Here is a 17,729-nt window from a genome sequence, read left to right on the forward strand (position 1 = left end):
AATCCCCATCATCATGTGAGAATTTATTTTCTCTTGTTCATTTCTTGGAGGATCTTATTTTAAGAAGGAGTTACCTTTCCTTTTTGTCCTGCCCCTAAATGGTAGATGGAAGAGGGTCAAAGAAACTTATTTTCTTTTCGTGGGGGGTTAACCCAGAATCACTCACTTTGCTTCCTATGACTTAATGGCTTCTAAGTCAGTGACAGACCAACCTCCTTCCCAAATGCCTTTATGAACATCTGTGAAACTGAACACCTGTACATACCTAGTGTATGTGATTCCACGTGTCCCAGCATGTCTGTGTTTGCATTCCAACACCTGTTACACTGCAATACCATCTCACTGGCTATTGCTTTGGCTCTAGGGCTAATTCTGTGGAATACGATTCAATCTCAATTTAATCCAGGTGAGTAGAGATAATAGTAAGATAGAGAGACAGGGAGTCAGTGGATTTCCTTGAGATTATTTTTAATTGTCCAGAGAGAATAGGTCATGCTAAAGCAATTTAGCCTTTAACCACTAAAAGCACTATTTGGAATGTTCTGTCATGCCCCTGATCCCCCCTCCCACTGTTCCCACCCTCCACCCCCTGCCAGTTGCAACCAGAGTGAATACTTACAGCCCAAGTGCTAAGTCCCAGAGAATAATGGTTTGGATAAAGAAAGCTTGTCAGGGCTTTCTCTGAAGCCTTGTTATGTGCAAAGTCAGAGCCTCTCCTGTTGCTTTGCTTTCAAACCTGAAGGCATCAAAGGGGCAGACAGGTCATCTTTGTTTTAAACTCTCTTTTTCCCTGCTGTCAGCCTCTACTATTTTTCACCTTTTTAAGATTAATTCTTCAGAGAATCCCACAGTGAAGTTGCCCCGAAATGATTTATTTTAAAAGAATGGTTTTAGTACTCTTGTTTAAAGTACCACCCAGGAAAGTCTTTACCATTCTGGATGTGAATGAATACCCCTCCTCTGGCAAAGGTATTGACTGACAGGAGTGGCAAGAAAGGGAGTTGCTCAGGAAATAATGAGTCTGGATGGAGGAAGAGGCCCCTCTTAATTGGAGAGTCGGGGTGAAATGGCAAAGACAAAAGGAATCATTTGGGCCTGAACATCAATGATTCCAAGGATTCATTACCTCCTAGGTCTGAGTCACCCCCACCCTGAACCAAGGAACACTCTCCAGACACATTTCATCAAACACTCAATAATTTTTCCATAATAGCCTTTAATACTAAAATGCATTTAATTTTTGAAGCAGAGAAAACACATTTAAGGGGGAAACAGAGAACCACCAGATAAAAGGAAACAATGTGGCAGATAACACCATTTAAAACATAACTGTAATAATTTAATAAAGCTGCTTTATCATCTTCATAAAATAGACAGTGGTGATTCTTTTTTGTCTTTTTTCTTTTTACAATGATTCAATCACTGTGAAAATGTACATAACATACAGATCAGCATATACAACAATTTCATCTTCATATAATCAGCAACAGAGACTGCTTAATGAGACATACTGTACTTGCATCCCTCTAAATTTCCACCCTGGTTTGACAGGTAAACAGTAATAGTGTCATCAGGCTCATTCCCCTCACTAGAGGAGCGAAGGCGTAAGCCTTTTGCAACTAATACCTTAGCATTCAAATAGCACGAGGAGGTATTTGTTGCTGAATTTCTAGCTTGAGCTAGTCTGGCTCTTGGTCATTAAAGTCTGTATCCTAGCCTTCCTCAGCTGAACGCCAGTCAGTGCCAGTAAAGTCTACTTAACCAGTGCTGTAATGGTGTTAGCTGGTTTCCTTGCTAAGGTTGACAGCGACTTTAGGTTAGTAACAGGTCATCTTTAATTGCCAACACAGCTGGAGCAACAGTCAGCATCATCAGTTTTCCCTAATGACCTACAATGCTTTCCAATCAAGATCAGGTGTTTGTGGGTTGTTCTTTACCAAGAGCTCCTCACAATATCTATTTCAGACAAGGTGGTTGATTTTCTTTGTTTTACAAAAGCAATGATTCCTATTTGAAATTAATTCACTTTTGCACAACAAGTGACCCACAGGCCAATTCCAGCCTCACAAGAAAACAAAGAGAGCTGCAACAATTTCATTAGGACAATGTGTTTTGCTCTGGAATATTTCATTATCAATATAAAGCCACCCAGTCCCAGCCCCACCCCCACACATCCCCTTTGAATATTACTTTGTTACATACTTAAACTAAAGAACAACATCTCAATACACTTCAGTGTCAGCAGATACAATTTGACTCATGAAATGACATCCTTAAATGTAATTTTACCAAGAAGGCAAACACTAGGACTGTATACAATGGACTTCTTAAGCTCATTTATGCCAGTTTTTCAAAGTCAGTAAGGGTCTTATTACCCTGGGTGAAAAGCCAAGTGGACCAGACTTGTCAGAATGCCTTGGGGAGCACTCAACATCAAAATGATCCCCATAAAGTGGTCCCTATGATTCCAGCCAGAACTGCTATTATGTACAGTAATAAATCTTTTTCCACCTTGAACGCCCAGCTGAGCTATGCTCTTTACCCCTGCCTCTGCCTAAACTGCCCTGTCTTCATTGCTTCAAGTGGACCACTTTGTTTTCTTTTTAATGATATGATAGGGATATAGGAAAAAGTCATCTGAATTCCCCCATACAATCAGTCAGTCATATGATGAAGTGACACATTGGGAAAATACTCTGGGTGATTCTGTCCAATTTTCAGAATTCTGAGTTGTATTTCCTTTAACATTTTTCATTAGTGACCAGTGCATCACCATCTCAAGGAATTTGTTTGAATGGGTACCTTAGGTGAAATTAGCCCTATTAAGCATGTTTTCTATAGAGCAGTGATACTCAAAGTGCAATCCCATAAGCAATACCTGGGAATTTTTAGGTATGCATAGAGTGAGGCCCCACCCCAGAACGACTGAATGAGAAACTCTATGGGCAGGGACCTATCAACCTGTGCTTTAACAAGCCCTCAACCTTTAGTAGGCATCTGAGTCATATGCACTGTCAGGCACCATCCCCAGAGTTTCTGATTCAGTTTGTCTAGACAGGGACAGAGAATTGGCATTTCTAAGATGGTCCCAAGTGATGTTACTGATGTTCCAGGGACTACATTTTGAGAACCACTGCTCTTCAGGAATTGCAGGATCCCTTAGCCCATTACCTATTTTGGTAATAAGATGGACCATAATTTAATCTACTGGCTTTAAGAGGATCAAAGGGATGCTAAGTGTCATTCTGAACAGGTTCATAGACTAGTCAGCTTAGGGAAAAGAAAAAAAAAGATACTACATAGCATCATGGCTCTCTTTTCCTATCCCTTGTTATGCAGTATATTCCCATACTTGTGGGAAAGCAATCAATCAATGCAAACTAAACCCCTTATATTTTATGAAGAAGTTTACTTTCCCAGGGAATTTCTTAAAACAGTTGTTAGTAAAGTATGTCAGACTTCAAAACCAAGAGATTTCAGAATAAATGCAATAGAGCTCTTAAGGACTTAGGAACCAAAATTGTTCCCTCATGTTTAAGTGTGTAACATGTTTTGAGAAGGAAAAGAAAGAATATATGACCTTCTGGTCATTGTAACTTTTCATCAGACATGTTTAAAAAGAGGAAAAAACATAGGCCAAAGCAAGATTTAGGATTCTTGCACAAAATTTCTATTTGCAGGCACAGCCTGCCTGTGAAATCAGCTTACAAAGCCCTTCTACGATGCACTTGCACTTCTGGGAGGATGCATACATCAGACAATTGCAGGGGAAAAAAAGATATGTTCTTAATGAGAGGAATCCTGTGAACATGCTCAGTAAAGGATACTGAAGTCAAAAAACTGCCCACTGAGAAGAAAGTATTTGGATAGGGAAAAGGGATGAGTTCATGGCTTAAAGCTGAATTCTGGGGGGAAATGAAGGCAAAAAAACTCAATAAAAAAGCAGTATCAATGCCACTGCTACTCTAACCATTTTAAACTTAGTTGGCAAGAGACATGGCAGCCACTGGACTCTGTGATTCAGCAGCCATATAACATTAAATGTTTCTGCATTCCAAAATCTTGCCAGCTCCCTCATTCTCACTGAGCATAGATGAAATACAACTGTAGAAAACTGTCAAATCTGTCTTAAAAATGACCTTGAAGTGATAGTTAACAACATATCAGGATGGGCCCGGGTGAGGAACAGTCTAAATTCTATAGGCAGCCATCATAACTTAAAAGGGAAATTTTCATTTTTAATATGTTATTCAAATAGTCACTTGCAAAAAGAAATAAATACCTAATTCAGAATCTACCAAAATCAAATAAATCAGAAGAGGAGAAATTATATGAAAGAGAGTGAAATGAGGCAAAATGAAGATGTTATGGTTAATTGATCTCTAATTGTGTCAGTTTCAGAGGGAAATTTGCAGCCACACCAATATTTTGCATGAGGTAGTATTCAGCACTGAATAAGAAATAAGAATGGATTTGTAGCTTCATTATAGGTTCTTTTTCAGAAATGTTCTCCCCTACCTAACCCCGCCCCCACTACTTTATCCACCCTCCTCCCTCAAAATCCTTTCCCCTCCCATAAAAGAAAATATTCCTAGTAATGTACAAAGCTAGAAACTCAGGCAAAAATAACTAAAACATTTAAAAGACATCACTTTATTTACCTAAACTTAAGAAAATAAATTATCTTTTGCATTCTAGTACTCTAACCTCTAGGGCTTCTTTCTGGGTATTCCTGAATTTCAAAAAAATGAAACAAATCAGAACAGATCCACAAAACTTGTTTCTCTAGAAACAACTCTTTTAAGACCGAAGCAGAGCAAAGGTAACATATTTCTTGAGTTTTTATTTTTAAATAATGAACTCTTAGGCTGCAAGAATACTATGTTGGCTAGTGAATATTAATAGACAAATGATAAATTGGGGATTTAGAGTAATGTTAAAACAACAACAAAGATATGTGCAGTCGTTTATAAAAAAAAAAAAGGTGTATTCCTAGCCTACAGCAAAAAGAGTTAGCTAAATCTAAAGGATTTTTGTTTTAATAGTTTCTTGTTCACATTTTTAATCAAAAAGTATTAGTCATAAAAAGATGAGTTCAAGTGTCCGAGTGTCTCCATTTAGAAGGCACAGTAATTGGATTAGTGATGCTGTTGTCTATTACCTGTCTTTTCCTAAATGTACATTTTGTACTCCTTACTCTATTCCTATTTATAAGCCTAAGATACAGAGCAACATGGAGTTCTCGATTCCAGCCCATGACGTGCTTTACAGTCTAATTCCAATCATGATTGGGAAACACTGAATCAGGAAGTGTGTGTCTAAAAAGACACTAATTTAGATCTCAAAATAGATTCAGTCATTTTGAGTTTTAGATGATTGGAGACAGGGAATTTCTAAGCCTGGAACCCGATAACTTCAGGAGCAACTTTATAGTTCAGGGTCTGAAAATTAGAAAAATGGATCTCATAAAACTTTCAGCACAGTATTTCTGACAACTGCAAATTAGATAGCAGCATATCCAAAAATGACTTTCTGAGATGATCTATCATGGACCTGGGCAGAAGACTGAAAGGCAGGAAAAATACATTGCAAGGTGGTGAGCAATCACTACTACATGGGTTAAAAAATGTGAGTATCCTCCAAGTACTCAATCTATATGTGTGGTGTTGCTCATTCATTTGCTGTCTCAGTTGTTTGCTCTTTGTTTTTATCTGTATTTTTATTATTTTTTTAAGAAAAAGAAACACCAACCTTTAAAAGCCTTTTTGCCATCACCACACACATAGCAATTTGCAATATCAAATACAACAATAGCACAGCTAGCAAAAGGGTTCTTAAAGCAGGGGTGTCCACAGCAAAGTAGCGGCATTGGAAAGTACTCAAGCTTCAGAAACAATCTTTTGGGGGCTCGATTTCACATCACTGAATCAATGAATAGTACACAATAAATGACCATTAACTTGTCTACACTACAAAAAACAGTGGCGAGCTTATTAAAGGTGTCCAGAGCTTTTTTTTTTTTTTTTTTTTGCTTTTTGCTTTTTTTTAAATGTATCCTCCACAAACAATGGTAATTTATATTATAATTTTGACATAGAAAAATATATAAATTCAAACACTTAATACATAATACTTTTCACAACTGAATTTGTCTCTGTTTCCCCAACATCAAGGCCCCATGAACAACTCAAGCCAAAGCTAATTTGCTCCAACTGAACACCCCTGCTGCCTGTTGAAACGAGAGGGATTGTCACAGAATGATAGTCATTTATAAACAATACATTTAGGGAAAGCTCTGAAATACAGCCACTCAAGAACCAACCATTGGTGAGCAATTAAAACAAGCAGCTCCTACATCTTCTTTGCTAGCCAGCGTGGTTTCTTTTTCTTCTTCCCAGAGACTGGTTTAGAGAACGATATCCTTCAGACGCTTCACACCAGGGGACTCTTTGTCGCGACCCTCCTTCATAATGGGGTTGACCTCATGCATGACTTTCTCGCTGTCAGCTCCACGGGGCTCAGCTTCAGAAGGACGGGAAGGGCCACTGTTGACATTATTGACATACTGCTCCAGATCACGCGTGGGAGGAGCCAGGGCAACGGTGTAAGACATGGAAGGCTTGGTGGGTAGAGGGCTCTTGAGGTGGAGGGGGGAGGTGACAGGGCTAATTGCCTCACAGCCATTGCCTGCCTCCCGGATAGCGCCATTGACCTTGGGGCTGCAGACGGTCACATCCACAGTCCTCTTGCCTTTCAGGGTGGACCTCTCCTCAGCTGGGTGATCGTTGACATCTTTCCCAAAGGTTGCAAAAGTCCGCTTGGTGGGGCCGCAGTCGTCATAAGCCTCAACATCAGCAGCAGTAGCTTCAATGGACAGCGCGATGATGTTCCTCACGTGCTCAGGAGACTTGGAACGAGTGGGCATGGGGTTGCGGGGCATCCAGCACCTGTCAGAGTGGCCAAGAATCCGGCATTCTTCTCTGCAATGAAACCCTTCATTCTGATCTGTTTGAGAAAAGAAAATGTCAATTTCATCAGTTTTTCCCAGGAATCAGTGTTACTCCCCAGTGTTCTGGTTTCTTAGGTATCCATAAGCCCTTCTGGGAAATGGTACTTTTAGATAGTCCTTTATTGCCTTTTGGGACAAGTGTGAAGAATTGGATTTTTAAAAGGCTATAGATCTCCCTGATATACTCCTCTGTTTTATTGTTGTTACTGTCCCCACTGCTGACAAAACAAAAAACCTAAAGGGAAACACGTTATGGATGAAAAAATAAATTTTAAAAAAAGTTTATCCTGAGTGTCAAGATACTGAGAGTCAGCAATTTCATCAATACCTCCCATTAAAAATCACCTATGTTTGAAAATGGATTCGGCAGGAGAGGGAGTGCAGTCAGAGCAGGGAATCCAACAGTCAGTATATCTAAAAATACTTGGCCATACTTTTGAGCAACAGAACTGTCATCCACCCTTGTATCCTACCCATCACTGATACATCATGCTTAATTTAATTAATTTAAAAGTCTACTTACATCATTTCTTCTTGACCACTAGTCCTATCAGCCAGTCTCCTCACTACACCATTTATATGATTGGATTTCCCATCGGATGAACTACACTGAGATCCCTTTCTTCCAGATGACTCACATGCTTCAGTTGGTCCTATACACACATCACTCATATGTTGGGCATCATTTAATTAGATGCAACTATCCATCCCTCCTTATCTTTGTTATGTGAAGTTTTATTAGGGACATATTTCTTAAAATAAAGAAATATAAACTGATGATGGGAATGTGACTTAGTATAGCCATTATGGAAAACAGTACAAAAGTTTCTCAAAAAACTAAAAATAGATCTACCATATGATCCAGCTATCACACTTCTGGATATATATACCCAAAGGAAATTAAATCAGCATACCAAAGAGATACCTACACCCCCATGTTTATTGTGACACTATTCATAATTGCCAAGGTAATGAAATCAGTCTAGGTGCCCAGAGAATGAGACCCTGTCATATGAGGCAAAATGGATAGAACTGGAAGACAGTGTGATTTCAAAGTAGAACAGAGTACAATAGTGGTTACTAGAGGTTAGGAATAGGTTAGTCAGGGATAGAAGAAAGTTAGGTAACAGATACCAAAATCAGTTGGATAGAAGGAAAACGTTATAGTGTTCTCTAGCAGAGTGGGGTGACAATAGTATACAACAATCTATTGTGTACTACATTTGAGAAGAACTAGAGGAGAGGAGATAGAAGGCCCCAAACATGAAGAAATGATAACAAGGTGGAAATGTTAATTACCCTGATCAGTACATGCTGTATACATGTATTGAACTATCACAGTGTACCCCACAAATATGTATGACTCATTATATGTTAATTAAAATCAAATGTAAATGCTTCAAGGATTACTTTTAACCCTATCATAGGTCTCAGCAGTTAAAATTCATAGCTATTAGGGTGATTTTTTTCTCTTTTCAGATTAGGTTCATTAAGGGTTAACCGTTTGACTCTCAGAGGGACTGTCTACAGAGAAGGCTTCACCAAAGCATGGACCCATGGTGAACATCTGCCAATTCATTGGAAAACTGTTCATTTCAATGTCTAGTTTATAGCCCTAGTTCTCAAGATCCATTCGTATTTATGTTACATTCTTGAATTAGGATGACCTAATGAAAATTTTCATCACATACTGCACAATGCATCAAAATATGAGAAGCTTGGCATTCATAGAAAACCTTGGGGCAGGGTTGGAGGAAGTGAGGAGATTAAGAGAGACTGAGAAAATGAAAAGGTGTGTGTGCATGCACATGCATACAGGCCCAGACACAGACGTGCACACCAAAAATAAGTTGGAAGCATGCTCTGACTGCTTTTTTACAGGGGGAAGAAGCCTGCAATTCAAGTTCTTGATGGAAATTACTATTTATAAAACAAGCCTGCCTTGCATTTCTGTTTTTGGGGTGTTTTTTGTTTGCTTCTTGATTCTAAATAGTTAATGGCATAGGATAACAAGGTACTCCTCTTTCTCATTCACCAAAGATTCTTGGTGAATGGACCCAGGGGAGAGGGCTCAAGGAATAATGGCTGAATTGATAGTACACTTCAACATTTTGAGAAAAGGCATTGGAAGCAGTTAAATGTCAAGGACCTAATCCAAACTGAGTCCAGATTTGAACCAACTCTCTGCATGGCCCTTGGCTTTATTTAGGCTACTTAAAAGCCAATTAAATATAAGATCCCATCTGTGTACATGGACACAATTTACCAATTTATCTTTAATATGGACATTTTCTGTCCCCTTTCAATGCTGGGGAAGGAAACCCTCAGAATTTTGCAAACCAGAGTGGGGAACTCAGAAACTTCTCTACAACAACATTTCTTGCCTTCAGGTTTACCCACTGTCTTAAAGAAATTACTTGTTCTCCAAGAAGAAAGAAAAAAGGTAAATTTACTCAGTATCCCCAAGAATACAATCAGTTTAAGCCTATCCACCAATCTTGCTAAACCTACCCTAGCTCCATATGAAGTAGAGTAATATGCAATTTTCTGAGATGACTTATGTTAACTCGTTATATGTGCTACTCTTACCTCATGCAAGTGAAGACTTTAAGATTTATTCCCTGGGGCTTAAATCTGATACTGGTGTTTCCTTTTGTCCTTACCAAAGACAGTTGCTATTTATCATTTTTTGTTTCAAACAATACTTCATGACATTTATGTCAATACAATTAAATTAAAATCTAACCTAGCTTTAAAGTATTTATACCCATTTTATATATGAAAGAAAACACAGTTAATATAGACAGGCAGAAAGAACACCTCTGCATAGCACAAGGTAACCTACATATATAAATGTTCTGCAGATGAATTACCTTTCAAAAATCAAAACTTCAGTTTAGTAAATAAATTGCTGTATTAAAAGTAAGAAATTTACAATATAAAGCCCTTTAAGAATGACAATAAAGACAGACCAGATGAAAAAAGTGAAGACACTATTTCCAGAATGACAAAGTACTGGTAAAGATTATATGCTGGCCACCATGTGTTAGAGCAGCTGGGGACAGAGGTATGAGACTAGAGAGGAACCATTTTGTATCATTAAAAATAAGTTGTCAAGATGCTGGCTCCTGCTTTAACACAGGTAGGCCAACAATTCACTAATTCCCTGCTAAAATTCCTCTATGAGCCTATTTATGACTTGTTATTTTGCTATATCTTTATCTGAAAGCATTGACCTGAACCTAGGCAAAACAAAATTGAAGAATCTAAAATCCACACATATTTGTGGAAATTCAAATACATTACTTTGTGTGGATGAATGAATTTGCAAACTAGTCTCCCCTGCTTCTTAAGTTGTCCCTAGGATTTGCAAAACAGAAAAATAATAATATGAAGAAAACACATAAATTTGGAAGAAGGACTCAAATCTTGAGACCTGAGAACTCCTTACTTCAAAAAAGATCCAGTTATTTTACATGAAGAAGAAGGAGGAGGACGAGGAGGAGGGGGAGAGGAGGGAGGAAGAGGAAGAATAAGCAGAAGAAGCAGCAGCCACCTCTGACAGAGAGAAGATAAAACTTCTTCCATCTAGATAGTAATAAGTATTTTTGGTTACAATTTGTCATTAGGGACCTTGGAAAGGGAACTGCAAAACTGCTGGCAAAAAATATTAAATCTTAAATAAAATCTTAAATCTTAAAAGCATCAGTCTGGTGAGGGTATGGGAGGCATAAAAGGCAACAATGTCTAAGTCATGATGGATAAGGAAGTAATTCAAACAGAAAGAGGCCAGAATATGCTATTTTGTACACATAATAGAAAACTTTGTGCAGTGATTACTACCTTCCTTGGGATGTGATACTGCTGTCTCTTCAGATGTGGGTAAACAATGTGCTTCAACACTAGAAACAATCTACTTTTTGTCCAAATCAAAGTAATACAAGAATATAATGAAAACACTGTCTTCAAGTTTTTCTATAACTTTCAAAGTTCTAGCTTAATAGAGGAGCTGAGAGGTTCTATTGGGTTTATAGGGATGTCCAGTCACAATGGATGTGTTCAACAATCCTACCAGTTCTTTACTGTGATTCAGAGTTTGGGAATATTAACTCAAAGATCCCAATGATCAGAGACAAAAATCCAATGCTAAAATAGTCCAAAGTTACACTTACAAGAGTTACGCATTATCTCTTCAGATGCAATCTGAAATCAATGAGGCAGAAAAGTTAAGCTAAAGTGAGTTCCAGTTCCTACAAACTCAAATAGTTGACTACTTCTAAATAGCAGCAGTAACATACCCTATAAGCAAATGTGTAAATCAGAAAAGCTTCTAGATGTGCTTTTATACATCATATATATCTTTTTAGTGTAATCCATACCATTCATGAAAAAGGCAGGGCCAATTATTGTGAGATATAATGGAAGGGATTGTGGCACCAATTATGAAAAAGTTAAGTACTACTAAAATTGGTCACATGTGCTTAATCAAGAAAACATAAAAGCCAGGTATGGTGATACACACTACTCAAGAGGGTGAGGCAGGAAGATCCAAGTTTAAGGTCAGCCTGGACAACTTAGCGAGATCCTGTCTCAACATAAAAAGGGATGGGGATGTAGTTCAGTGTTACAGCATCTCTAGCTAAGTTAAATCCCCATTACCGTAGTAGAAGTATTAGTAATAATAATAATAAGAAGAAGAAGAAGAAGAAGAAGAAGAAGTTGTTAACGGAAGAAAGAGAAAACATAATTATTGAGAAGTGTCACCCTTTGACCTACCTCTTACTCATCTAAAGCAGAGATAACTAATTGCCTACAAAATATCTTTTTTTTTTAAGTAACAAAGACCCTCTTCTATTAGGGATTGCAATGTGCTCAGCTAAAAAGTCAACTAGCATTTCTAGATCTTCCTTGATAGGACGACCATGACCATTGGGCCAATGTTATAAAGGCAGGATGTCAAGAAAAGTCCTTAAAAGAAGAGGGTTGACTTAATTGGGAGACTAGTTTGTCCTTATATCATCATGCTTTGTCCTGTCTGGGACAGAGCCATAATATCTAAAGCTGCAACATGCATTTTACTTCCAGCAGGGCAACCCTGAGGATAGAAGCCATGTACATATGGGTAGCAGAATAGAAAGATGTAAGGACCTTGGAGAACTAAAGATATAGAGCCATCTCATCAGATCTGAACTTCCCTCTTATTTAGGCCATTGATTTATTTTCTTTACTGGGGAAGGGGAGTCTTTATTACTAACAGTTAAACATATTTCATGACTGACACATTATCCCTGAAGCCCCTAACTGCAATTTCACTTCCTCAAGGAGTTTTTCCCTGATCCTTTAGACTAAGGCAGGTTTCATAGCACCTCCCTTTTATAGCACTCATCATACATGTAATTACCTCTAGATGGGCAAAGATTATGTCTGTCTTATTTCCTACCCTATCCACTGAAACTAGCAAAGGATCCAGCACAGAGCAGGTAGTCAATAACACTTTAACTTAATTCAATGAAAAAAAGGAGTGAAAGAACAAAGACTCTTGATCAACAATCCAGATAACTGTGCCACTGATGTAACTCCTAAAGTAGAAATAACTATTCTATCTAGCAGTAACAATATAAAAACCTGCAAAGTAAACTACGTTGCTTTGTCAGAGGCAATAGAGTAAATGTAGAACTTGAGAAACATTAGTCAAGTGTCAAGTGCCTCTGGGTGATTTCTGGCACAGCATATGCAAATCTTGAAGAGATACAGTATGCTTTGATGTCCAATTGAAAATACCCTTGCTTCTACCTGAAAGTATTCTCTCTTAACCATAGTTATTGGGGCATGTACTGTGATAAATTGAGAATACAATAAGCAGACAAATCCAGACTGAGCTGAATGTGTTGTTCAAATATTAAGCATTATTTTTTAACATGAAACAAAATTGTTGTTAATTCATATAAAATAAAAGCCAAATATGTGACCTATGATAAGCCTTTTAAACCCACCGCAGATGCTAACTTTTTCTGGTAAAACGAATTAAAATACACATGACAAAACTAATATTCCAAAAAATATCTAATATTACAATCTAGTATGCTAGGGAATTACAAAGGAAAGAAATATCCAGGAAAGAGATCTTACAAGCATTTGAAGGCCTTCAGAGGCAAGAGAAAGAACATCGAGCTGGTTTCTGTAACTTTACAAGGCAAGTGAAGTAACAAGGGGCTCAATGGAAAAGGAAGAAGGGAAAGTGGGAAGGATGGAAGAAAGGAGAACAGTAGGAATTACATTCTAGTCTTCAAATATATCTTGTTTTGATGTGACTGACATCTTAAGAACTGAGCTTCTTTGGGGTGTTTAGACACAATTTGAAACAAATCAGACATAACTTTCCTATGTTCATATATGAATACAACCAGTATAACTCCACATCATGTACAAACGCAAGAATGGGATCCTAATTAGAATAAGTTATACTCCACGCATGTATAATGTGTCAAAATACACTCTACGTCATTTGCTCTAAAAAGAACAAATTAAAAATTTTTTAAAAGTATCTGATAATCATTTATGAAAAATTCAACAAGGACTTAATGACAATATCCCAGAACTCTCCCAGGCCGTGATGCCTGGGGGTGGGGAGTTACACTTACTTCTTAAAGTAAAATCTTAGCCAGAAGAAATAAAACTCAGTAGGTACAATATCCAAGGGAACATCAATGAACAATGAGACATTTTTAGAGACTCAGGAACCAATGACACCAATCTATCCTGTAGTAAGTCTAATTACAATGAAAAACAATCACAAATTACACTACAAACAGCTACTTGTCTCTTTCTCATTACCTTCTTCCCTTTCCTTAAGCAAATTTCTCTATTCTTGTTTCTCCCTAAAGCTTTCTTTTTCTTCTCTTCCATAGCCTCCCGCTTCTTTGCAGCCCTTCCTATAGCATTATGCTCTAACAGACAAAGGAGAGGAGGGGTAGGATGTCAGAACTGTGATTGTCATTAGAAACAACTATCTGTATTATTTGACAGATGCCAAAAAGTGCTATCCAAAACCAGCCCTTGTAACATGGAGGAAAAAAAATCCACATCCTTCTTTTATCTGGGTATATGCATTAAGAAATGCCTGCTAAACCAGGCAAAGTAGTGTACACCTATAATCCTAGCTACCCAGGAGGCTGAGATAGAAGGATTGCAAGTTTAAGGCCAACCTGGACAATTTGGCAATACTCTGTCTCAAAATAACAAACAAACAAAAAATAACAAGGGCTGAGGATGGAGCTCAATGGTACAACCCCTGGGTTTAAACCCTAGTACCATACAAGTATGGTGTGAATCTACATCGTGCACAACCATAGAAATTAAAAGTTGTACCCCATTTGTGTACAATGAATCAAAATGCAGTCTGTAAAAAAAATTAAAATTAAAAAAACCCTAGTACCAAAAAAAAGCATATTGAAATAAGATAATCCATTACCAATTTGAGATCATCAGATTTTCTTTGATTATTTAGCAGGGCCCTTGGTGAAGGGGACCCAAATCAGAGAGTTTTGACAAGGTAAGAAAGATTAGATATGTCTGGGGAGTGGAGATGCCTCGGGAAGGATAAAAGATGTGGATGGGTCATGGGAACAAAGTTCCCAAGGCTGGCAAGAGGGGTGTTGCCAAAAAAGAGAGAGGACAGATACAAAAATACCTGCCCTGAGTAGCATAGCTTGGCATTTTCAGGATGGCTGACTAAACAGCAGGAATTCTGTAAAGTTTAGTTTCAACTTCAGACAGAGAGGATTGCTGAAAAGACTGATGAACCCCCACCTTGTCCTAGTCCATTTGACAGATCAGCATCAGTTAACAAGTGCCACCCAATATTTGGCCTCTGTGATGCCAACCGGCACATAGACCTCTCTTCTCATTCACAGTCTATGTACCTGAAATTCACTTACTCCCAGTGCAACATGAAAATAGATTAAAAAGATGCCCCTTTCAGAATTCAAAGCAATTGAATTATCTTCAATGAAATCTTTAGTGCTGAGCTGGTCAAAGAGACAAAGTTAAAACATACTGAAGTATAAGTGCTTGAGAATTTAATATTTATGATAGATGATAGTGTGGCATGTACAGTCACATAATCTAAGTTGTAATTTGGGCAATCACAATAGTTCCTGGAGTTTTCATTTTTGTACTGGGGCTCAATTCAATTCAATCCATAAAGAAGAGATTTCAAGATGTGTATAAGTATAAATCATTTGTGCTGATGCATGGGGAGCAAGGAAATGAAGCAAAAGGCTGCCTGGAAAATTGAGACTGAGAAATAAGAGGTGCTGACAGTGACTGAGATAAGCAGAGATTGACTAGACTGGAATCTTTGTACTTTGGCTTCTGTGATGGAGAAAATTATATGACAAAGTGCTGGACTTCATCTATGTGCTTAGAAGCCATTTGAAAAAGCATCTTTATAAGGAAAATATGAGAGGACACCAAAGGCCATTGAACTATTCCCTAAAAGGAAGAGCACTGAGGTATCACAACTCTGAGCAACATGAGGCCATTTTCAAGAGTTTCATACCAAGATACTCACAGAAATGTCACTTAGCCTATATCAGTAGGCAGCCTACAATACCTAGTCAGTTTTCTGAGTTCAGACCAGTTGTTTGACTTTGTGTAGATTAAAAATAGGCTGTTTCACACATTATACACGTAGTTATTCTGCTAGAAAGATGGAGTCTTTAGATCATGCTGATAAGCCCCTCTAAAAATGCAGTTATCTGCAACTTGGTTTTTCCCCTTTTCATGGAAAATAGGAACATAGTTAACACATCATCAGTTTGTGAAAAAACATTTTTTCTTATGACTGTGAGCTTCCCAATGTCTGAAAGAACATGTAGTAAGTATGGCACAAACAATGCTGGTACAGAAAGCAAGAGGAGGTAGGGCATGTAGTCCATGAGAAAAAAAAATCTTCCCTTTATAATGAAAACTTAATGCTGGATGTTAAAATAAAAAAGCACCCAGCAGCTGGTGTTCCCCTTAACAAGACTTCACACTTCCTTCAGTCAAGTCCCAGGACATTCAGTTTTGTAGAACACACAATGCTTGATCTGAGTCAATGAAAAATATTGCAATTTTAACTTCTTTTTTAAAAATACTTTTAGTTGCAGATGGACACAATACCTTTATTTTATTTTTTTAATTCATGTGGTGCTGAGGATCAAACCCAGTGTCTCACATATGCTAGGCAAGCGCTCTATCACTGAGTCACAACCCCAGCCCTCCTTATAGCTTCTTGCAGGCCAAAATGTTTGTGGGATTGGGTGGGAAAGCTAAGAAACACCATTAATAATTTTCCAATTGCTTCTTCCACATTTGAAAAATAAAATACTTAGTTAAACCAGTCACTCTCTCTTGCAATAACTCAAAGGAATATGTCCTGTCATCAACTGGGCAATAATCACTAGAGATGATCACTGGAAGCAAATATGAACATTAAGAGAATAAATATGGATTAGCTATCTAGAATGGACTCTTTGTTACTAACAAAAACCTGGTATAAAAGGGTAGCATTGTCTCGATATTTCATTGTAACTTCAGCAGCCATCTGGAATACTATAGTGCAATGACACTGCTGCTGGGTACAACAAACAGCACAATCATTGAAAAAAATCCATTTCAAATATCTTCTTTCAAGCTAATAAATTTTACAGCAGTTTCAATCCTTCTTCATTGCAACAAAGAAAAGCTTAGCTCCAGACAAATTAAAAGTAAATTGATTGCCTTAGGGGAATCCATTCAAATATCACGTTTCCATGTTAGAATTCTTTTTTTTTCCTAAAACATTAAGAAAGGGAGAGCAAGAGAAAAAGAGAGCAAAATCGTGGGTGGGAGAGTAAGATGGATGAGATGAATGATAGAGATAAAGAGTGTGAAATGTATAAAAGTCAGCATACAAAATAGACAAGCTATAGCAACAGAGGGAGAGGGAGAGACAACTGAACCCATTAAATCCTTGTTTGCAAAATGAGGTAGAAATCAACTTAAAATAAAATGCAAATGTGTCACTGGGGTGTAGGCCTAATATTTGTGCTGGAATTTATGAATAATAACTATGAATAATGAATACTAAAACTGAAGGGATCAAATGCCACCTTCTATGTTTACTTGTCATTATCCATCTTTCATGGACAATACTCAGTTTCATTTGTTTGCTCTTTTCCTTAAAATTACATAGAATTATTCTTTTTCAGTTGTCCACTTAAACAAACTAGCAGGGGAAAACAAGCTGTACTTTATTAGGATGTTGCCTCAAAAGCAATTGCACAAATTCAAAAGAGAGGCCAATTAATCTACTCTTTGAAGAAGTCTGATAATTTGAAGGCATTCTACATTTGTCCCAGTGCTCTTATTGGGAAGAAAAAGTCCTTTATGACTTTAGCACATGAATGTTCCATCATGATGCCCTGGCCTCCAGTTTACCTAACTCTTCTTTGATGAAGAGAGTGGCTGTTCCATCTGAAGCATCAGGAAGTATTTGGGATCTACTGGGGCCACAGCTCTGAAGACTTTTTCTGAGTTGGGGTAAATCTTTGCCTATGGGATTAGCAGAAAGCTCTCTGGTTGAGATGACCTGAGTGAAGACACTCTGTCACAGTTGTAGAAAAATCTATTTATGAAACAATGCATAGTAAGTACACACACACACACACACACACACACTCAACACCACTGCCAC

At 37.8% G+C, this 17,729-nt stretch overlaps 1 protein-coding gene across 3 annotated transcripts in view; it reads right to left on the reverse strand.

Annotated features, from left to right (window-relative positions):
• Window positions 1–4,620: 4,620 nt before the first annotated feature.
• The window catches only part of Pcdh19 (protocadherin 19), a 99,408-nt gene continuing 86,299 nt past the window's right edge, over window positions 4,621–17,729 (reverse strand). For all 3 annotated transcript variants that reach the window (XM_047536016.1, XM_047536015.1, XM_047536017.1), the window contains one exon: window positions 4,621–7,005. In XM_047536016.1, coding sequence (XP_047391972.1) covers window positions 6,407–7,005 — 599 coding nt within the window. In that variant the 3' untranslated portion in view covers window positions 4,621–6,406. The remainder of the gene's footprint in view (window positions 7,006–17,729) is intronic.

This window comes from Sciurus carolinensis, chromosome X (genome assembly GCF_902686445.1).
Source record: "Sciurus carolinensis chromosome X, mSciCar1.2, whole genome shotgun sequence".
NCBI lineage: Eukaryota > Metazoa > Chordata > Mammalia > Rodentia > Sciuridae > Sciurus > Sciurus carolinensis.